The sequence below is a fragment of the Desmodus rotundus genome, chromosome 10, assembly GCF_022682495.2.
Source record: "Desmodus rotundus isolate HL8 chromosome 10, HLdesRot8A.1, whole genome shotgun sequence".
In the NCBI taxonomy this organism is placed as follows: domain Eukaryota; kingdom Metazoa; phylum Chordata; class Mammalia; order Chiroptera; family Phyllostomidae; genus Desmodus; species Desmodus rotundus.
In genome coordinates this window covers 9052504-9075962 of record NC_071396.1, presented here as the reverse complement: position 1 = coordinate 9075962, position 23459 = coordinate 9052504, and the positions used below count along the sequence as shown (strand labels likewise).

Below are 23459 nucleotides of genomic sequence, written 5' to 3'. Positions count from 1 at the left end.
TTGGCCTGACAGTGTCTCCAACATGGGGGGCAGGGTGGGGAAGGTCTTCTCACACGGGCCTCAGTAGGTCTCGTCCCTTCCTGGGCTGACGTTTGCATTCCCCCAGACTCAGTGGGCATCTCTGGGGCGGCTCAGCATCCCTGGACCACCGGGGAGGGGCGTCCTCCCAGCCCAGCACAGAATCCCTCCCCTGGTCCTTCGTGTGAGCAGCAGGCTCGACTCTCTTGCTAAAAACTATGCTTTGCTCCTTCTTCCCCCTACATCTTCCTTCCCCCCACCCCAGTTCCCTGTGTGGCCAGGCAAGCTATAATTTCTCACATGTGTGAAAATGCCCCATTATCAACTTCCATCATTTGAGCTAAAACAAGAACATTTGTTTTCTCTGTTCCTCACAAATATTAATGATGCAGAAATTGGATCCACGTTTCCTCTCTGCGTGAGCCCCCAGGCCGGGAGGCTGAGTCTAGCTTCACCGCCCACGGCTTTCTCCTCCACCCATTCCTTTTTCTGCCCATCTTTTGGTCTTCCCGCCTTCTCCGTGCCCCGGTGCCACCTGGTTGGGTTTGATTGGCGAAACGTGACCATTGAGGCCTCCTTGGCATGGCCCAGAAACTTCTAAGGGCAACAGGTGGGTGCCACCACTGACCCCACAGACCGGCCAACAATAACGAGGGAGGACTTTCGGATATTCTGGAAACAAAGTCAGAACAGTGGCCAATCATGGGGCTTGGCAGAGGGTGTGGGATGAGGGGCTTCCTCTTTCTTTGACCTCCCTGTCCCATGGTCTAAAGTTAGCCAATGGATCATCCTGAGGGAGTGTGAGGACCAGGCTCGCCCTAACCTTTGAATCCAGATGAGACGTGGTGAAAGCAAGCAGCTCAGAGGGGGAAAGGATGCTATGAAGGCAGACAATGTGAGCTCAAGGGCTCCTGAGGGTGTCCACCCACCAGCTACGGCACCTCTGGCCATCAAGCTGCCCCTGGCTCCTTCCTGGAGCCAAAGGCCCAACCCCCTGAGATTTCCCAACATTCAGAACCCAGATCTGTTTCTCTCCCCCAAAAACTCCTTCTTTCCCATTTCTACTTCCTTTGCACCTGTCTGCTACTTCCTGGCCCCTTCTCTAAATCATGCGCTTTCATTTCCAGATGCAGTATTTCCCTCGTGCTCAACACAAAGCACCCTTCAGTGGCTTGGCGTAGAGATGCTGAGTTGAAGCTCCAATATGTAGCTGGGCTGGACTGGGCTGGACTGGGCTGGACGGGGCACATCAGCGCTCAGGAGCCCTCCCTGGCCCAACCTTTCTCACCATGCAGCCTGCACTTGAACTTGCCCTTCTTCCTCCCCTCACTCCCACCACACATTCATGTCAGAGAAAGGTGACAATGACAAGCTTTTATCTACTTTAAACAGTCACGACACATTGTCAACGCAGCTTCAAAGTGTCAGTCTTCAAAGAGATTTTTCTTCCTTCCTTCTTCTCAAGCCTGTAATTAAACTTCTGGTGACAAAGGGTGGAGGAGGAGATGGGGGGACCTGACTTCGGAAGCAAACTGCTGCTTGGGTGCCCTCAGAACAGAGGCCCAGAAGGGCTGTGAGCACCGGTCAGCTCATGACCTTTCCAGGAGAAGGTCAGAAATCATCTCACTCTGGGTAAAAATTCTTCCCTCCACCCTGACCCCTGTGATCACCACTCTGCTGCCCACGCAGAGTGCTCACCTCTGGTGAGGGTTTCCCTCCCCACGTGAGCTTCACATGAAGGCTCCAGTGTGAGCAAACTTGACTCTAGTCCCAAAGGTAGCATCAGCCTCTTGCTCTGTGGGATTGTCTGTCGCAGCTAACCGTGGCCAGGAAACATGAGAAAACTCAGCAGATGGGTAAAGATGTCCCATTCACAACAATCGTCCAGTTCAACAGAGAAAGACATTTTTTTTCTTCCAAGTACTTTGTGGCTTCAGGTCTGAGATGCTTCTGGATTTGCGCGGCTCCCATCAATCGGGAAGTATTCGCATCAGGACGGCTGCCCCTAGCGGACAAATGACGCCACGCTGGCCGTCACTCCAAAGGGGGCGGAGTACGCTGCGGCGAAGCCCTGCAGGCCGATGACCACGTAGTGGCACCCTTTGATGATGATCTTCCCCACATTCTGTTTGTAGGAATCAAGACAGAAGCAAAGAATTCGGTTAGGTGACTTCTGCACCAGGGAGCTGTACCTAAAGCATCACTCTGCTTCACTCTCCCAGGGCAAATGAGCAAGTGACCAAGTTCCCACATTTATTGCTCACCGCCCCCCACCCAGCTGGGAACTTGTCGGGGCTCAGGACCGATGTCAGCGCCATGCAGAGTGCTCTCAAACACATTTCCAGATACTTCAGAGATCTTGGAGAGAGCAGAGAGCCTGCTAGCGCGAAAACCAAACTGGGTTTGTTTTACTTTTTAACCAAAGCCAGCCTCTCTTCTCTGTCCCAGCTACGTTACAGGTCATCCGAGGGCTGGGCCTGGTTTTCCTTTATGCCCCTCATCCAAAAGCCCACCCTGTCTGCTCTCTACCTCCGGGACACGTTCCTGTCCCGGCTGCACATTTATCTCTTTAAACTCTGATTTCAGACAGCGATACACTCCTAAAGGGGACAGTCGGGGCCATGCTTTCCTGATCTCCACCCCTGCTCCTCCTGTTCTGTGAGATCCGGTGTCAGGCGGGGGCATCCGAGGATGCAAATGGAACCACAACGGAAAAGGTTCATCCACTGCCCACAGATTAACACTGATCAGTTGCCCCCAACCTTCCTCTCCTCATCCCCGGCGTCCCTCATCGTTCTCGATGAGGTCACACTCACGTAGGTGACCTGGATCTCATCATCCACCTCGTCTCTCAGCCCTTTGACCCATGCAGCTCTAATAACCAGGCGACCTGGTGCCATGTAAAATCCCTGATCACAACTGCAAACCCCACGCGGACTTCCGACACGGCCAGGCACACCTGTCTATGTGTTCAATGGGCTTACCTTCCCTCTCTGCCGGGTGCTACTTCTTACCCTTTTCTGTCTCCGCAGGTCGCCCCACCTCCAGCAAACACAGACACACACACGGTCTCCACGCCCGCAGTAGGTGACCCCACTTCATCTCTCACTGAAAAGGTCAGAAGTCATAGGGAACCCACTCACCTTCCCACCACTGACCTGGCTTCTCCCACCTTGCCTGTGTTCCCGTGCAGAGAGCTGCCCTCGTCCCCCAGGGCCACTCCTGTGACACTTGCTGTGAGTGCCCTCTGTCACCCAGGCCCTGGCTTTCCCCTCTCTCCAGAAGCATCACTCTCTTGCTCCCATTACCTAGACTCCACACCCTGCCTGGCTCTCCATTCTCCTTCACGCCAAACCAACGGGAAGAGCCGTCCTCACATACAGCCTCCACGTGGCTCCTACCATACTCAGCCAGGACGCTAGGCCACGGCCACCTGCCACTGCCACCTGCCACTGCCATGTTGCCTGATCCAGCGGATCTTCTTGCCCCCCCTCTCAGCAGCATTTGACACTTCACGAACCATCATTTGGCCTCTTGGGCACCATATTCTCTTGGTTTCCCCCAACCTCATACTCAGCCTTCTTGATTGGATTACCCCTTCTGCCAACCAGTGTCCTGAGTTATCCAGGGCTCAATCCCAGGTTTCCTTCCTTCCTTCCCTCCTTCCTTCCTGCCTTCCTTCCCTCCCTCCCTTATTTGCCAATACTGTCTCCTTAAGTGGTCTCATCCATTTCCAATGACAAGTATTTCCTGAATGCTGATAACTCCCTTGCATCAGGCTCAAATATTCAACTCTCTACTCGAGGTCCCCACTTTCTGAGACCCCCTGATGCCTCTGGCACGCTGTTGCTTGCTGCACCAAGCGACCAAACCTAACTTGGTACAGCTACCAAGCATGTTCCTGTACCAGCATGTCCCTGGCGGCCCTTGGCCAAGAGGCTTCAACAAGAGGACAGTACAGAGGAGTTAAATTTATCCATGATTATACAGCTGGTAAGAGGAAGAGCTGAAGTTCAATCCCAAAGAACCTCATCTCAGGGCCCTGTCCTTAACACCGATGCAAGAGAGAAGCATCGATTGGTTGCCTCCAGTACATACCTGGACTGGGAACCGAACTCGCAACCTAGGTATGTGTCCTGTCTGGGAATCAAACCCACATCCTTTCAGTTATGGGATGATGCTCCAACCAACTGAGCCACACCGGCCAGGGCCGTACTTTCCTTCTTAATGAAGGCAGGGTGTAACCTTGTAATTCACTGCTTGCAGTCTGGGCTTAAATTCCAGCTCAATCACTACCTTAACTTTACTTGGCCTCGGTTTCCACACCTATAAAATGGGAATATGTAGTAGCCACCCCCCTGAGTCGTTAAGAGGATTAAATGGACTTATACAAGGAGAGCACTTAGAACAATGCCTGGCACAACCGCGGGCAGTTATTCTGGTTGTTAAATATCTTTGCCTCTTTTTATTCCACAGTAATGTAGGTTTGTGGGGCTAATAATAAGATGTTTCGGTATCTGTTCAGGAAAGTCTCTGAAGCATATACTTCCCCATGACAGCCCTCAGGACAACAGAACGAAGGCGGGGAGGTTATACTGTATCCTCCACACTCCGAAGGGGTCTGGATATTTCCTGCGCTCGCTCGGAGGCTAAAGGAGGAGCCATGGCAGAGCTGGGACACACCAATGGCTTCTCTGGACACTGGCCCCCAGGATGCTGCCCAGCGGACTTCTCAATGAGAATTTAGGGTGTGTGCGCCTGCATGTGTGCGTGTGTTAGGGGTGATGTTGCTGAGAGACGCAGCTCTACAAAGGTATGATAAGGCCCAGTGGGGGAATTCAACGTACCTGTTTGAAATAACGACAACGACAGAACTGTCCTCTGGGAGCAAGTCTAATGGCCGCGAGCACCCTGCGTCAGCACCGCCACCAGAATCCCAGGCTGCCCGTGCTAACGTCGACATTTGGGGTACTTGGACCTCATTTCCCTCAACCTTCTCTTTTGAAAAACTGCTTGTCACTTCATCTTTGCCACTTAGGGGGGAAAAAAGCTACTAAAATAGCTCATTCGCGGGAACACTGTCAAAGCGCAGAGTTGAGAAAACGGGAGGAAAGAAACGTGAAACATGTATCAACGGCCTTCGTCGTGGCATTCGAGACACACTTTGAATTCTTTGCTCCAAGTAGAGCTTTTGACCCAAATAATCTGTCCGAGGGGAGGAAGGGGGCACATGGGAGAGTGTGGCAGGTGGAATAATGAACCCCCCTGTCCCCAAAGGTGTCCTCGTCCTAATCCCCAGAGTCGGCAAACTTGTTCCCTTATATGGAAAAGGGACTTTGCAGATGTGATTAAGTTAAGGGTCTTGAGAGGAGGAGATTGCCCTGGATTATCCAGGGGGGCTCCATCACTGGAAGGATCCCTGTATCTTTATAAGACATCACATAAGGACCATGGTCCTTACAAGGGGGATGTAGGGGAGTCAGACGAGGCAGAGGGCAGGGGTTTGCGGATGCTGTGCCACTGGCTGTGCAGATGGGGGAAGGGGCCCCTGGAAGCTGGAAACAGCAAAGAAATGGGTCCTTTCCTGGAGTATCCAGAAGGAACCGGCCCTGCTGACGCTGTCGCCCAGGGAGACTGATTTTGGACTTCTGGACTCCAGAGCCGTAGAGAATAAACGTGTGTGGTCTGGGCCCACAGCGTCTGTGGTCATTTATCAGGAAACCATCTCTCAGCAAAGCTCATGTTCCCTGAAATACAAACAAGGAGTCTTTGGTTGTGACGTTTTGTCGGGACACAGGCACAAAGCTGAGGCAGGCAGTCAGCGATGGAAGCTGAGTTTTTTCTGAGTCAGAGCTCATGAAAAACGAATCAGAAAAGAAACAGGCCCCTGAGGGCTCTTCTCCACTTCCTGGGCCGAAGTTTCGAGGCCCGTGTCACATGCTACACGGGCTCTAAGACGGCCATGCGCATTCCCTCATTTACCCCTCACCACAGCCCTGGTATCGGCCCATGCGGCAGATGAGGAAACCGAGGCAGGAGAGGGGAGCACAGCCCGAGGTGGCAGGGCAGTCTGGCTTCGCTGCCCAAGTCCTGACCGGCTGCTTAGAATGAACGCGGAGACGTTCGTCCCCCTCTTGAGCGACAGCCTACTCCACACCCTACGTTTTCCTTCTCCAACTCTGTCCTAACGGCTCGATTAACAAAATTTCATTCCTTTCCTTATCCACACCTCTTCTGCAGCTCTCCGAGGTACCCGGGAAAGTCACCTCTTAGTTTAAGCTAAGTTTTGGGGTTACTCCCCTCACCCTAACTGCTTCTGCTGCTCTCTGGCCATGCAGCCTTGAACAAAAAGCTTCACTTCCATAAACTTCCTCCACTGCGAAGTGAGGTCCGCAGTTTTCCAAGCTTTTTTTGAGGATTCGGAGATGCTACCCGTGACCCGTGTGCACAGCAGGAGGCGGGCACCCTTGGGGGGCCCAGCATTTGCACGTCCTTTCCCTCTCCCCAGGCCCAGAAAACACCCCTGCAACAACGAATACACCCAGTGAACACCGGCATCATTACCTAAAATCAGCCAGGCACACCACCCCACACAGCCTCCTTGGGAGGGGACACGGGGCAGTGGGGGTGTGAGCCAATCCTTTCACAGATCACAAAGGCCAAACACTTTCCTTTACATAGAAGCAGGAAGGGACTTGGGTGAAGGAGTTGAGCAGTTCCACGAATGGGAACTTTAATCGCCCTTCCTTGAAGGAAAAGCCAGCCCTCCATGGTAACAACAGAAATACTTCTGCAAAACACATCCTTAGGTGAGTTCATCCTTGTGCGGACATCACAGCACGCACTCACGCCAACCTGCATGGTCTAGCCTACCGCACACCTCGGCTACATGGTGTCACCCGTGGCTCCCAGGCTACAAGCCTGCACAGAGTGTGACAAACTGCATACTGTGGCAGTTGTTACCCAGTGGTAAGTAAAGTACTTTCACAGGACGGGCAACAAGCTCTGGGTCCCTCCAGAGCTACAATGTAACCATGGCTAGGGCCTCGCTAGGGAACTTTTTCGGCTCTGTTATCATCTTATGGGACCACCACTGTGTATGTGACCCACGGTTTGCCAAAATCTCATCATAGGGTACCAGGCTGTCATGTGCAACTGTTGCAGGTTGCACCTATTCCACTGGGTCCAAGTACGGTGAAATTTCACCCAGGGATGAAAGCAGGGAAAATCCCCTCCCCCCATTTCTCAGCAAAGAAGGGCCGGCTATTTCCTTCCTCTAGGCTGGAACTGAACCAGTTACCTTCTCTGTTAGAAGGAGAAGCTGCTGTTCTGAAAGGGGGATAGGGCACACCAACTCTAAGGTGACAGTGTCGTCTCGCCTGGGCTAGTCTACTGAGCTGTCGTGTGACCCTTTAGGGCTTTCACACGCCCTCACCTCTGCTTGCCCTGGTTGCTCCCCCTTGAAGGTCATCCCTTGTCCACCTGGCACATTTCTTTCCTTTTTCCTTAATGGAAAATGGAGGTGAAATCCACACAACAAAATGTGATCGCTGTAAAGCAGACAATTCAGTGGCCTTGAGCACATTCACGATGCTGGGTGCCCAGCACTTCTATCTACTTCCGGGGCATTTGCATCACCCCCAGAGGACGCACACACCCATTAGACAGCTGCTGTCCTGCCCCCACCCCCAGACCCCGGCAACCACCAGTCTGTGATCTGTCTCTCTGGATTTACCGATTCTGGATCTTTTACACAAATGGAATCGTGCATACATGAGGGGAAACATGCCCTACGTGACCTCGTGTGTGTCTGGCTTCTTTCGCTTAGCGCAGTGTTTTAGAGGTTCATCCCTGTTATCACATGTACCAGTACTTCATTCTTTTTCTTCCCGAATAATATCCTGTTGGATGTAGGCATCACATTTTGTTTATTCACTGATCAGTTGATGAACACTTGGGTTGTTTGTACTTTTTGGCTATTGCAAATACTGTTGCTAAGAACGGTGTGTGTGTATTTGTTTAGACACCCGTTTTCCATCCCTCGGGGTATACACCTAGGCGTGGAATGACGGGATCATGTGGCAGATCTATATTTAATTTTTTGAGGGACTGCCAAATTGTTTCCCACCGCATCTGCGCCATTTCACATTTCCACCAGCAGGTCACACGAATTCCAGTTGCTCCCCATCCTCACCAACACTTGGTATTTTCTATGTTGCGTGTGTACGTGTCGATAACATGCATCCTGGTGAGAAGTGGGACCTCGTTGTTAACCTGTGAAACCTTCACTCATCCTTCTGTGTGCAGTGTTCCTGTCACCATGGATTTGAAAATCTCCCTGACTTTACATCCTCATCCCTGAGGTTACCTGCCCGGGCTCTGAACCAACCAGCCCCAGCCATGGGTAGAGGGGCTGTGGACTTCTCGAGGACCCGGCTGCATCGTACCCATTTTTATGTCTCTAGTGCTTAGCACAACGCCAGGCACGTAGAAAGGACCCCCCAAAGCATCTTCTGAGGCAGCCTCTGAGCTGAGATTTCCACATTATCGGTTCGCCATTTGCTAAGAGGCAAATGCTGGCTTCTCTGTGCTCACCTGGGACCAGGAGGAACGATGATTAGCCCTAGCGTGACTCAGCCTGCAGGTCCCAGCCTTATAGTTTTTATTAATGTGTTTTACAACCGCCTGCTGGTACGCTGCTCCCAAAGCTGCTGACGTACCTTTAGAGAGGATGACAAACCTAAGCTTCTAGGTATGGAGACTGGCTAGTTTCAGGTGTGATAAGGGCCACTCAAGGACACAGATAATGGGACAATAAAGCAGATGAGCCCCTTGTCCTTTGGCCATGACACAATTAATTTTGAGATTTTCTTCTGGGCAGCAGAGCCCAGCCCCAGGAGCTAAGGCTGCTGTAACTTCGAATGCTTCCAGGAGGGTCTGCGAGGAGAAAACTGTCCTTTTTATCCCACGTTCATGTCCATGTCTCTTTCTTCTTGTCTCTCTCTCCACCCCCACACCCCCAATGCAGGCCAACGGCAGTGTGTCTACAGGCCCCAGAGCACACGGGTAACTGTGCATATCTGCGTATTTGCGGAGCTCCCAGGCCTTTGAAACAGCCTTGGGGATATTCAGGGCAGTAACAGTTCCCAGCTGGTGGGAGAGCCAGAGAGGCTGTGGCAGGAAACAGATAAACTGGGCTGCAACCCAATACTTTCCAACTGGGTCACTTTCTACGTCAGCTGACCAGGCCCAGGCCTCAGTATTCCCGCCTGTAAAGTGGGGACACCGATTTCTGTCCTGCCCACCACACGCAAGGGAGTGTAAGGCACACCAAGGATAAGAGCCACCCTGGGGAACGACCCTTAGGACTGTTATTAACTAACCAGCGGCCGGGTGCCCAATGACGCCTCTGCTTCAGTTTTTATCATCACTTGAAACTTTCCCCTCCCTTTCCAGATCACAGACGGAACAGTCTGGGGGAGCTTCAGTGCGGGACAGCGGGTGGTTGTGGGGGGCTGACGGGAACACCGGGGGAGCTCAGAGAGGCTGAGCGCCGTCACAGGGTAGGGGCCGGACTCCAGCTCTCCCTCGGGACAATCGGGAAGCCTGGGCCCGGGGTGCCCCGTACTGCCGTCCCGCAGGGCAGTGGGCGGGGGCCTACCTTGCCGTACTTCTTCAGCTTCTGCCGGAACTTTTTCTTGGGCTTATCGCCCGGCGCAGGCTCCTCCAGCGGCTCGTAGCGCTCGGGGAGGGCGGCCAGGTGCACCCGCCGCGCGCTCCGGGCCCCCGGGCGCCCCGCGCTCGCCGCCACCTCGTCTTCCAGCTCCAGGTGCTCCAGGATCGCGGTGGTGTCCTCGACCCCCTGCCCGCGGGGCTCGCGGCGCGGGAGGCTGCAGGCCGCCTTGCTCCGGAACTTGGATCCCACCACCATCACGTCGTGGCACCTCGCGCGAAGATCTGGATGTGAGGCTACTAACCTCTGCTCCACGCCCACGGCACCGCCCCAGCCCGGACGGGGCGGGGGGACTTGAAGTCGCAGCGCCCCCTGGCCGTGGGGCCCGGAGTTGCCGCGGCTCCGATGGGGCCTGGCCTCCAGGTGGCCAGTGCGCTCAGCCCCATCCGCCCGCGTCCCCACCTGTGGGCCAAGGGGACACCCCGGAAGGGCAATGCGCCATGAACTTCGAAACCACGTTCAACCGCACTTGCCACGAAATAAATGAACCCCGGATGATGAGACTTCAGGTGCCCACGTGCAAACTGGCAGCAATGACGACAATGAAGATTATCATACTCGGTGCTGCCAAAGGTGTGGAGACATGGTTGTGACAAAACAATATTCATGGGGTGCAAACTGGTGACAAGCTTTTGGGAAGGCCACCAGAAAAGTTATCAAGAGTCCTGAAAAATGCCCATGGTTTTCCAGGCACCTCTCCTGAGGAAATATTCAGAAAGGCACCGCAATGTGTCCACGGTGGGAATCACAGCCGGACTTCTGTGAAAAAGTGGACTGGACTGAGGCGGTGGGGGTAGCTCATTCCGGGAGCTGTGCATTCTCAGCGCCTGCGATGTCAACCTGCTCAGGAGGCCTGATTTCGTACGTGCGCAATATCTTAAACTTCCCAGAAACTTAGAGTTAAGTACAAAATAACGAATTATTATTTCAGTACTACTTAAATATTTTTAAAATGTGTGATACATTTAAGAATGATTTGTATATTGCTATAAATACATGAAACATTTATACTTTGGCATACTAGAATATTAAAAACTAGCTTTGTGATTACAATTTAAAAGGCATAATCAAGTCATTAATAAGTTAAATCAAAAATACAAAAATGTTTAATTTACTATATAAGAATTGGTCTTGAATGTAGTTGAAGTACTTGAAAAGAAAATCAAATATATCGTTTGTAAAAGCCACTTAAAGTGTTTCAGATAATTAAATTAAGTGAATGGTAAAAGCCCCTTGTAGTGATTGTTAAACTTTATTAGATTTGTAAATACAATAAAATAATATACAAGTTGAATTTCAAAGGTTACTGGAAGCTAGATTTGTAGATTTGTGAGCTTACTAACATAACTATTAATTTATTAACTAAAGCCGACCCTAGTTGTCCCTTTTCTGGGTACAAAACTGTGACATTTTCATCACCCTAAAAGCATCCATGAAAAAAAACAATGGAAACAAATTGAGTCCCCAAAAAGCCATTGGTCCATCCCAGTATTCTAAGAGAACTAAGTGTGTGGCATAAAAAGAACATGGCTATAAAAAACTATATTGTTTCAGAGTATCATTTTGATTATCTCCATGTTTTTTGGCCCTGCAAAATTTGCACAATATGAAAAAAATGCAGAATTTCATCAAATTCTAGAAAATTAATGAAAGCACTACATTTGGATATGAGGAGTACAATGGAATGGAATTAGATGCCTTTGTAGCCAAATGGAAAGACATTTAAATAACTCATGTGGATGAAAAACAAGTGCAAAACTCAACTGAAGCGGTGAAGGACATTAGCCTCCTGTGAGTAGACAGAACGCGATGTGCTATTCATCCAGGCTAGGGATGCGGGCCAAGAGAGCGGGTGCTGTTGTGGGGTAACGGGGTGTCTGTTTTATAGACAGGTGCAGGGGGTTTCCACTGGTGTGGGTGGTAGGATCCAGCAATGCATCCTGGACAAGGTGTTTTCCTGCCCCCTAGTGGTTCTGTCTGGTAATAACAGGAACCAACAATTACAATGTGTCAAAACGTTTGTAAGAAACGGTATGGCCCACGAGTGGAATTGTTGGATCATATGGTAATCCTAATTTTTTCTTTTTCAGCTTTATTGAGGTGTAATTGACAAATTATAACCCATGTTAAATGTACAACACGATGACTTCATGTATGTATACCTCATGAGAGGATTCCTACCATCGAGTTAATTAACACATCTGTCACCTCGCGCACTTTTATTGTTGGTGAGAACACTTCAGATCTATCCTCTTAGCAAACTGCAATCACACGACACAGTAGTACCAACTACAGTCGCCACGCTGTACATTGGATCCTCCGACGTCATTCGTCTTACATATAAAAGTTTGTTCCCTTTTACCAACCTCTCCCTCTTGTCCCCACCTCCCAGCCCCTGGCCACCACCGTTCTACTGTTTCTATGAGCTGGACTTCCTTCCTTTCCCCCCACTTTTTTTTTAAGATTTCACATAGAAGTGATACCACACAGTAGTCATCCACCTGGCTTATTTTACTTAGCATAATGCCCCCCGCCCCGCGATTCATTTATGTTGTCACAATGGGAAGATTTAAGGCTGAATAATATTCCATTGTAAGTATAAATACCAACACATTTTCTTCCTTCATTCGTTGTTGGACACTGAGCTTGCTTCCCTAGCTTGGCTCCCGTGAGCGACGCTCGCTGCCCTGAACGTGGGAGCGCAGATCTGTCTTCGCGCTGGCGATTTTGCTTCCTGTGGCTCTGTGTACCCGGAAGCGGGACTGCTAGAGCATGTGGTAGGTCTGTTTGTAGTGTCTTGAGGAACCTCCCTACTGTTTTCTCTAGTGGCTGCACCACTTTACCTTCCCACCAACAGGGCACAAGGGTTGCCCTTCTCCCCATTCTCACGAGCGCTTGCTCTCTTTTCTGTGTTGATGAGCCATTCTGACAGATACGAGGTGGCTTCTCATCGAGGGTTTGATTTGCATTTCCCTGATGATTAGTGATGTTGAGCACCTGTTCATGGACCTGTCGGCCATTTCCATGCCTTTGAAAAAATGTATGCGAGTCCTTAGCCCATTTTTAAATCGGGTTATTTGCTATTGAGTCGTTTGAGTTCTTTGTATATTTTGGATAGGACCCTCTTTCAGGTCTGTGGTTGGCAATATTTGCTCCCATCGATACGTTGCCCTTTCTTTCATTTCATTGATGGTTTCCTCTGCGGTGCAGGGCCTTTTCAGTTTGATGTAGTTCCATTCATTTATTTTGGCTTTTGTTTCCTTTGCTTTTGGTGTCAAATTCAAAATATCATTGTCAAGACCAATGTTAAGGAGCTTACCTCTACTTGGTTTCTTCAAGAGTTTTACAGTTTCAGGTCTTATGTTTGTGTCCTTTCGTCCACTTTGAGTAGATGTGTGTGGGTGTGTGTGTGTGCGTGTGTGGTGTAAGGTAGAGGTCTAATGTCATGCTTTCGCATGTGACTGTCCAGCTTTCCCAACACCACTTCCTGAAGAGACTGTCCTTTGCCCTGTGTGTATTCTTGTCAAAAATTCAATTGTCCACGAGTGCACGGGTCTACTACTGGGCTGTCTATTCTGTTCTGCCGATTCAGGGGTCTGTTTCCATCCCAGTACCAGACTGTTTTGATCACTATCGCTTTGTAACAGAGCTTGAAATCCAGGCCTGTGTTGCCTCCAGCTTTGTTCTTCTTTCTGAAGATTGTCTTAGCTACTCAGGTCTTTTGTGATTCTATACTGTGTTTAGAATTGCCTTTTCTATTTCTGTGAAAAAATGCCACTGGAATTCTGATGGGGACTGCACTGAATCATTGGGTCACTTGGGGTAGTATGGACCTTTTAATGATGTTAATTCTTCCAATCCATGAACACGGAATACCTTTCCATTAATTTGTGCCTCCTAATTGCCCCCTAAGCACAAATCAAGTCCAAACCAAGACTGCCGATCAGTGCTCTCCAAACTCTGCTCTTGATCAGCCTCCGCGATCCTCGGCAATCCCTAGAGTACGTTGCTCATTCCTGACACGGGCCGTACAACCGTGACTAACCCCAAGCCTTCTTCTCAAGTATTCCTTCCACCTAAAGGGTCTTTCCCATCCCACCTCTTACATTTTATCCATCCTTCGCATCCCTCCGAAGGCCTTCCTTTCTCATGTCCAAAAGGAACTCACCCGTCTCCAAACTCCTGTGGAAACTTCGCTGGTGCTTGCTTGGACACTTGTTGCTTCCTATTTGGGTGTGATTTTGTTGTTGTTGTTTTGTGTATTCACACTTGGTCTTCCTAAGTGGACCAAGATCTTGGGAGAAGAAAAACACCCTTTGATGATGCCTTTACATGTCTTAACAGACAGTAGGTACCTCAATAGATATTTGCAAAATTAAGGCAGAGACCACCTTGATAGACGTGCTGATGAAATCGCTTATCTACGGTGAATTGGTGCCTCACTCATCACACGTTTATCTTTGTTGCCCAAGTGTTGATGGAAGTCACTTCATAATAAGGCCTATTATAGGGTTTTAAATCAAATTCTACCTTAGAGGATATTATTGGGTCAAGGTTCCGTAACATATTTCATATTATTTATCAAGTTGTAATCTCTCAGATTAATACTGTGCCCCCGTCTCTACATAATAATTAATTTAATATCAGGAATGTTCTATCAAATAATACTTACACAGAGACCCAGGTCTTCCTGATATCACATAGCCAGTGAACATAAACCGGAATTTATTTCTGTAAACGTATTATAAAATTCCTTTAAGTCTCCAAGCACGGTTATGCTGTTGTGAATATATACAACAGGAAATCTACAGTGACTATCAAGATTTCATGTCTAGTTCATAAAAAATATTGAAGTAGGTTTCCTTGCCACAAACTCAGAAGACTTGATCAGAGTGAGCGAAGGTAAAAAAAAAACCCAACCAGTTTCTACCTCGGAAAAGGCACAATGTCTGTTTTTATAAAGCCATCTCAACAATAGGCACGCCTCCCAAAAGATGAAAAATTTTTTGGTCACAATGACATCCTGAAAACTGACATAACTTCACCCGCTGCCGGCTAAATTTAGAATACACGAAATAAACTCCCCCTAGAGAATACTTTCGTAGTAGAACACAGGTAATTCACATTCTGATAAAGAACAAAAGACAAGTGCTTTATTATGAGAACTATTCAAGTAAAATTTCAGTGTGCACCAGTGAAAGTGAAATTTGCATCAGGTTTTTGGAACGAACACTTGGTTAAAAAGGGGCTACACAGTCGTTCTTGTTTTCCAAACACCACCCTCTGCTAAGGCAAAACTACACTTTGTTTGTGAACAGAACTGGTACAGAAGAGAGCAACATCACAGGAGAGTACAGAATGTAAGATCCCTCCCCGTCTGGAAGCCATGTGGAACGGCACGTCCCCTCCCCCGAGAGTTTTCTAACGGAGGCTGGAACCACAGGACTTGTCAAAGCTTCAGTTTTCTTTAAACGGACAAAATCTGAGAACACTTTCTATTTCTCAGGAGTGGGCAGATGAGGCCCATACGTAGATATGACAGTAATTACAGTGTTAAATAACATTGCACGGCTAGCTTCCGAGGCTAATTCAGTATAAAATACCAAGTATTAAAATGTATCTTTACTAGTGGCTTTACATCGCAAAGATCACTAATTCTGAGAGGAAAGCGGGCAAGGGCCCGATTACAAAGCTGCACATCAGAGGCATAACGATGGGGAATAAATACAAGAGATCTGGCAAAATAGTCAAAACGAACTGGTTGCATGGGAATAAACGGAACAACCACATAAGCATTAACCAATCGTAATACTGTTATAAATAGTTATGCTTTGCTCCAAAGTCTCTGCAGTACTTACAGATATTACTGGGTCGGGCGTGAATGAAGAGGATGTGGGGAGGAAGTGGAGAACCTTCCCAAGGCCCGCTGATTCCTGAGGGGCATGATTTCCTAGCTGCTCTACTGACCGGCACTGTCGAGATGAGCGTGTGCTATGTAACGGTCCCGATACTGTTATTTTCCCACAATGACATTGCGGTATTTGGGAAGGCAGCGAACGGAGGTGACAGTTTACATGATCGTAGCCAGAGGGAGTATTGATTCTTTTTTATTTTGCTGCTACAATTAGCAGTGGGTCAGAAAACACTTTCAAGTTCAAAAGAAATCGGATGTCGGTTTCACTTCCCCCCAGTGCTTCTTAGCTAGCTCAAGGCAAAGCTGTCATTTATTTTCATGTACTTTCTTTTAAAAACTCTTAAGGGCCAACACTGTAAACATTGTGTATCTTCTCAACGAAAACCTTGTCTGGCAACAAGGAGAAGAGCAAAGATAAGCGGAAATAATTCTGTGTATAATAAAGCCGAGCTATTCATCGGCTTCCGGTTTCAATTTAAATATGATTTGAAAATCAATTTTAAAAGTCCATGCTACAATCATAAAGACTATTTCTGTGCACTTTTAATTCTGGACACGATTTTCAAAATTGCGTGATGGAGGTAAGACTTTAAAAAACTCACCTGAATGTCAATAACAGGGAAGAATACTTTCAACTCAAAGCATCAAAGGTACATTTATGTGCAGAAATCTAGACAACTATACAAGTTTGTAAGCAATCATCTGTTTTATTATACAACTCTATCAACAGAAAATGAACAGAAATACACAATATACTTACCTGTACATGTGAACCTACTTTGTTTTTTTGCTACAGATATTTATTATAGTTCATATTGACTTTAATTTTACAGTTCATAACTATGTATAACCTTATTGCATTAAGGGCAAATTCTACATGGGGGGGGAGGTTCACAGGCCAATGACGTTAGGCATTACCAGGACATTCAAAATCTGTACTTCCTATGGATGTGTCTTCCCTGATCCTGCAAACCTGAGTTTCTTTACAGTTTGAGCTCGTTTGCTATTTTCGATGCAATGTTCTTAAAGGCAATAGACGTTCCTGATATTCGCTTGAAGCGGACCCCGTTGAGGGACAGCCGTGGCAGTTTGCACACCTCCATCTCCCACTGCACGAGGCTGTCCTGCCTGGCGTCGCCGTGCACGCAGAAGAGCAGAAACCTCTCTTTTTGTTCATAATCACAGTTGTTGGCATCCAGCACTTTGCGGATCTCCCGCATCATGTCGTTGGGGTCCATGGAGCTGGTGGTCTTCATGCTCCAGGTGAAGCGCAAAGACCGTGGCTTGGCGTCTTTACCCTCTTCCTTGTCTCTTTCTTTTGGCTCCCCTGATGTGCTTCTGGGAGGGCGGGGCAGAGGGAAAGAAGGCAAACAAGAACTCCGGTCAGCAACGAAACCGAGACACCCGTGAACTCTCAGCGGTCAGCATGCAGCGCTCGAAAAAGCGACCTAATCTGCAGACTACCTTCAGGCAGATACAAAGGCTTACGGCACCTTGCAGTTGCAAGAGCATACGCGGAGATACCATCTGTTTTGACTTTCATTAAGAAGCTCTCCCATCTAAAATAGTGTGTTTTCTTAAATGTATTTGCTTGTGGGAAACAAGTTTGTAGCCCTAAGAACTAAATACTTCTTCAGGTCCTCCCCTATTTTTTTGTTTAAGTTTGCAAAAGTGGATTCTCCATGTTCTGTACCTTGGCACACAAACAAAAGCCCACTAGCATTCTGCCTGTAAAGACAAGCTTTTGAAGTATAAAGAAAAGTGTCCCTTGTTCTATCTTTTTGGGCAGGAGAAAGGCTGGGGACAGTGTAGCAGTAACTGCTATGGAGAGACTCTTTATACCTGGTAATGTTGGGGGAAAAATGTTGCATTGCAATGAGGTAAAGACGTCAGGTCGTACCGCACACAGGAGTGTGGACATCGGGCCTCTCATGGGGTCAATGTTCTGCTGAAGGCACCTTAAAATGGCCAACAAGGCTCCAGGTGACCTACCCCCCACCCCCACCCCTAGCCCCTCCCCGCCTATGACGGGCCTACTCGCTCACTCCCGCTCACACACTGGCCCCCGAGCTGTTCCTTGGACCTACAGGGTCTGGTCTGGCTGCTCCCTCCGCCACAGCGGATGGTTAACACATATTTCTTAAACGCATCAGCCTTGCTGAGTTTTCCTTAACGCAGACCTCCCACAAATAATACAGAACCAGAAAACCTATTTCGCATAACCAGATAAAGGTACCATTAATAGATTTTATGACTCAGAAGACTCTATAATTAAATTTAATGAGCAATTACTCAACTACAGATGTTAAAACTTAAACTTGTTCACCCACCTCACTTACATGTGACTTAAAGAAATGATACACTTTGAAAGGAGTTTATAATCTGTTGTATTATATACTTTAAACATTTAACATCAATAGTATCCTGTAATGTATATTCAGGTACACATTTTTATGTGAATTTTCAAGGGTATGTGTTTTCTTGTTTTCCCCCTCATTCCTCGGTATGAGCCCCCAAAGCTGTGCAAACTATGCACGCCTGCGAAAATGAGGAGGGAAAGAAACAGAGAAAGTACGTTTCCAGCTGACTATGCGGAGTGCTTATTCCGATGTCTTCTCTCTCATTCTTTTTGCTCACTGACTCTCAGCCACAGGCCTTGGATGTGCAGGTCCAGCCAGTCACTTATCAGGACCACGGGTACAACACCATCATGGAGTCAGTATTCGAGGGCCAGAAAGGACCCAAGAGGTCACCTGATCCAACACTCACTTTACAAACAGAACTGATGGCTAGGAAACATAAATTACTTTCTTATGGTCGTATGGCTAATGGACTAAAAGAAAGACTAGAAATCAAGTGTCCTATTCTAAGCCTGATTGTTCTTGCATTCCCCCAAGGACACCTGGTGACCTAAGACCACAGGTACATACAAGTGGTTTTTCTACATGTAGCTCAGAGGCATCGCTAATGACAACATTAATTGCAGAAAGCTCCCAGAAATGCTGATAGTGATCATAGCACCTAACATCCACCGAGCACTTACTCAGTGCCGGGAACCGTGTTACTTCCTCGTTCGCCTCTCACAACAGCCCTGGGAGGCGGTCCGAATGAGGAATTGGGGGCCCAGAGTTCGAGTTGCTTTCCTAAAGCCACACAGCTACGGAAGTGGTAGAACACAGCTCAGCCCACATGGTCCGGGCTGCTCAGGAGCCTGTGCTATTCACCAGCAGCCCGCCATCTCTCTGCAGTGACAGAACCTCATTACAGCTGGCCCGGTCCCTCCTAGCTCCTCACTGCTGCTTCTGTAAAATGGGCTACTTTTCTCCCGGTGGCTGTGTGCATTAAACGATGAGCAAGCACCTTACAGACAGGAGGGAGTCAGTAAGTTTGTTCAAAAGAAAAAAGAAAAAGCCCAACAAGGACCAAACAGAAGGGACATGTAGTCACATTCAAAGGATAAGATGCATGCAAATGAGCCACAGTCTTAGCAGCCACTTGAGACAGTCTACACTACTAAATGTCAGAGGGAAATTTAGCAAAAAGAGAGGAGGAGACCCGAGAAGGGGGTCGGAAAGCGATACTAAGCGAGGGAGGGGCCAACCACAGAAGTCCTTCGTGTTTGTTTCACAGGCAGAAATGAGTTAAAAGCATTTGTCCTGCCTGCCGTTGGCTCCCTTCCATGGTGTGACTTGGGCACCCAACTCAATAGAGAAACATTTCAGCTATTGTGACGTAGCATAAACAGAGCACAGTCTGTAGAGGGAACTAACTACGTGGGAACGCTTCATAAAGCTTTTCCTAAGCTCATGGGGTTTTATATTTCAAGTAATGTTAAAAAGTAGAAATTAACGTTGAGGCTTGAGTTCATCTGGTCAAAAATAACTCCAGAAGGAAGCCAGGGCGTCTGTCCACTCAAAATAATTGAGTGTCTTTGTTTTTTAAATTTCCCATTTATAAATACAAACACAAGCAGTAACATGTTATTAACATGGTCCCAGACCCCCCCGGGGCTGCCCATCACAAACCACGGGGGTGGGGCTCAGCCATCTGTTTTATCAAGTTCAACTGTGCTCAAGTTTGAAACCCATCACAAGATCAAACACACAACCAGCATTCAATGTCAAACCCCCCCATAAATATAGCAGGGTGAGCATTTCCAAATGTGGCCCACCACTGAATACTCACCTAAAATATATTACCCATATCCAATCTTCCTATGTACTTGGGTACCCCAGCATTCTGGGCTATTTAAGACTAATTTCAGTTATAACGTTTTAGTGAGAAAAGGATTGATACATTTTTCTCTCTTCATTCTTTTGCCAACGCATCTATTATAGGACGGGACGGCTATTTCTCTACAAAGCATACAATTCAAAGTAATGTTTAGAAAGCACAAACTTACAGTTCATGAACTTGCACGTGACTCAGCGCTAGGCAACATTAGGAAAACCCGTCCCAACACGAAAATTGAAAAGGCACATACTAGCTAGTTATTAGCTCTGTTCGGGTGTGTTAAGAGCTGTCGGTATTTCAAGGGCACATCTGCGCACACAGGGACCGTGCAGCGAAGGGTTAATAGTGGCTCCTCACCTGGAGGTGTCTGTCCTGCCACTGGCTTCGCCTTCGCTTGGGTCCCTCAAAACAAAGTGAAGGTTGAGATTTAATGATGAGAGTGAAAAAGAGATCAAGAAAACCTACATCTAAAAGGACTTAAAACTTAACTTGTTAAATAAGCACAGGTCTATCGCGACAGTTTTCCGTTACTAGTCGGTCTAATACTACATCTCATGTGTTTTAATATCACACTTAATTGTCACTTATTGAGCGCCTACTGGGTATTGTCACAGAGGAGATGCTAGGTGGCAGGTTAGGATTTTCTTTTTTTAACACGACCTTCCAATTCTCAGACGTGATTTGCACGTTATAATTTATCTTTTGGTTTCATTTAGTTCAATCTACCATTAAAACTGTTTAAGGGTTGTCCACAGCAAGACTCAACTTCACATTCGTTATGCAACAGAATTCTAGTAGTCGCTCAATTTAGAAGACATACACATTAACCTTGTAGTTGGAAATAAAGCTCATAACACATAATGAGTATTTCTAAAAATGAATACCAGCTTTTAAATAAGCAATTAACTTACTTCAGCAGTTACACCAATGCTTCATGCACATGATAAAATATTACAGCAAACAGCCTATCCAAGCAGGTGAGTCTAAAAACACGAACTCAATCTTAAACAGAAACATGGATCTTACCTGGACGGCCACCTGTGAAATAAAACCAGAAAACTCTACTAATTGTCCTTTGGCTGAATGTGATCAAGATTTCTAAAGTCTACCCAAATTTTAATTACTTCGTCATTTTCAAAGGTAATTAAATATCGACACAGGAGTAGCAAGTTATAAACCAGGTTGAATATATGAAGAGATGGCTGGTGATAGAAAGACACTAAGAGATAGCTGGGAAAAATGATCAGCTTGAACCTTTAAGTTAATGTTAATGTTTTAACCACCCCTGAGATGTGTGAAATGACTGCAACCGGAAGACAATCAGTGCCCCTTTCCTTCCCCCCAAATTCATAAAACATCTCTGTCCATCAAGCTCTAAAACCTTACCTGGTGGTTAAAAATATGTCTTTCGAAAATAAATAAATTTTAAAAAGCTATGATTGTCTTCTGCTTCCCAGGGTCTTCACCTACGGGCCTTTCTTGACAAACATATTGTGTAAAAACTGTTTTCTGGTCGGAATTACGAAGGATGAGAGATGTATTCTCACATTCAAATGTGGTTTCATAACTTTCTATTTTTTGTACCTGCCATTTTCACTGAGACACAGAAAATTCAATTTCCCCTGCACAAACCTATTTTTATGACACGCACTGACATAAACAAGACATGTTTTGAGCGGGCTCCAGGGAAATGTCTGTGTTCGGTGGCATGGAGTTGTGCTGACACCGACAGGCGGGCCGTCTGCCCACTCGGCAAGAGTCACGCTGTCGTTCGAGCTGCGGAGCACAGCTCCTTTAACAGGATGGGGCCTGCGTCCCCCTGCACTTTTGTCCTCTTTCTGTTTTGCCTGACAAATCGCTGTGAGCACAACCGATTCCTACTGCGGGACGTATCCGGGTGCGACTGGAGACAGAGCAACTGCCTTGTGCAGCGTTCCCTGTACTGTGTCCCTGCCTTTCCCGGATGCCACCAGGGACGGTGACTGGAAGAATTTCTGCCCTTGGCAATGATCTCAAATAGTCCAGGAAGGCAGCCGGGGAGGCAGAGAGCAGGGCCAGCTCGGTAGCAGTGCGTGCAGTGCCGATGGCTCTCCAACATTTAATGTTCGAAAAAGCCAAAGATCGTACTTACAGCATCATGGGATCAAGTAATTAATTAATCAGCTCATTCCCTGTGTAAGAGTGAGCTACGGGTAAAAAAAATTCATCAGGTTTGATGCAATCTCCAGCCTACAGAGTAGCTATATGGAACCTACCCAAAGCAAATGGCTATTTAAATAGTCTAAAGGCTATTTAACAGATTTTGGAAATAATACATCTATACCCTTCCTTGATATATGACTCTAGAGTAAATCGCTTTCCTAAGACCAGAAAACAACTCTCTCATGTGGTCATTTTCACGAATAGTCTTCTTATTGGCCAAGAAGAACCACTACCTGGCTTGCTCTTTGTAATAAGAGTGTCCAAGAACATGAATGATGAATGTTCAATTATTCTTCATCCTTCCCTTTCTAAAGCTTAGCAACCCAAATTCCTTTATTTTTTTTTCCCTAATAAAAACCCCACTTCTTCATCTTTTCAATCATTTAGTGGCACATCCGCTTGGCTGGTCCCGAAGTTTGTGAGCTATCTTGGCTCCCAAGTAGCACTGAGTCAGCCCTGCCCCTGAGCGCATACTATCCTTGTCACACCAGGGTGTCAGCATGCGGGTCCCTGTGTTCAGGCCTGAGGCATAGGGAAATGAGAAGGGCAGAAAGAACACAGAGGACAGGACTTGAGCCCAGGATGGACTTAAGAAGAAGGGACACGTGGGAAGAATGGATAACCTGGGAGATGGGTTGAGAATACTAAATACTAAGGCTAGACTATACTGAGCCTTGAGAGATTCTCTAGTTTCTAATCTCCCAGCCTCCAGCCTCCCGCCCCCAAAGTTCCATGTGCTGTGGATGCAGCAAGAACAACTGGATTTCCACCCTGTCACTTGCTACAGGGCGTGGCAGCTTCACTCCTGGGACTGAAAACATTGCTTTGCTCGTCTTCCTGCATTGAATCACTGGTGGCAGATGACACAGCCCAATCTCACGCTACGAAAGGCCACATAAGGGCAGACCTTACGCACTGCAGTGAACAGACACGTTTGCAAAGCCAAAGCTGTTCACACGGAGACATGGGACCTTGGAGGAGAACGGAGGACTTTTTCTCTTCTCGAACCAAATCCAGAATTGATGGAAATGTGTAAAGATCAGGACACTGAAAACCCCTACCAAACTGCTAACGAAGGATTGCAGACAACCTCCTCCCTCCCTCTTCTCTCCCTCGGCCCCCCAAATTTCTACTAAATGACGAAGTTCAAAATTTGAGAGCATTGTGGAACTACTGGAACTTTTATGCCAGCTCACGTCAGCGGGGGGCTCCGAACACGTTTAGTCCCGCAACCTCATTCTCGATTTCAGAGCCTGCTTCCTTTAAGTTAAGCATTTACCAGAATTTATTATAACCTTATTTTTTCATTTCTTTGTAAATTGCCTTCCACACTATTCACGCATCCAATCAATAACATTT

The 23459-nt window shown here is 47.5% G+C and overlaps 2 protein-coding genes across 3 annotated transcripts in view; both read right to left on the bottom strand.

Annotated features, from left to right (window-relative positions):
• Nucleotides 1-1244: 1244 nt before the first annotated feature.
• C10H1orf115 (chromosome 10 C1orf115 homolog) lies at nt 1245-9996 on the bottom strand. The gene is made up of 2 exons (XM_045184454.3): nt 9680-9996; nt 1245-2143 (listed from the first exon to the last, which is right to left on the bottom strand). Exons 1-2 carry the CDS (start codon nt 9947-9949, stop codon nt 2024-2026), a joined length of 390 nt encoding a protein of 129 aa, XP_045040389.1. The 5' UTR covers nt 9950-9996; the 3' UTR covers nt 1245-2023.
• A 6352-nt stretch (nt 9997-16348) lies between these two features.
• MARK1 (microtubule affinity regulating kinase 1) overlaps nt 16349-23459 on the bottom strand; it is a 70857-nt gene continuing 63746 nt past the window's right edge. The window contains exons 17-18 of one of the 2 annotated variants that reach the window (XM_053912295.2): nt 20256-20300; nt 16349-17003 (exon numbers count right to left, since the gene is read on the bottom strand). In XM_053912295.2, coding sequence (XP_053768270.1) covers nt 16649-17003; nt 20256-20300 — 400 coding nt within the window. In that variant the 3' untranslated portion in view covers nt 16349-16648. The remainder of the gene's footprint in view (nt 17004-20255; nt 20301-23459) is intronic. The other variant, XM_053912296.2, reaches the window with a different exon arrangement.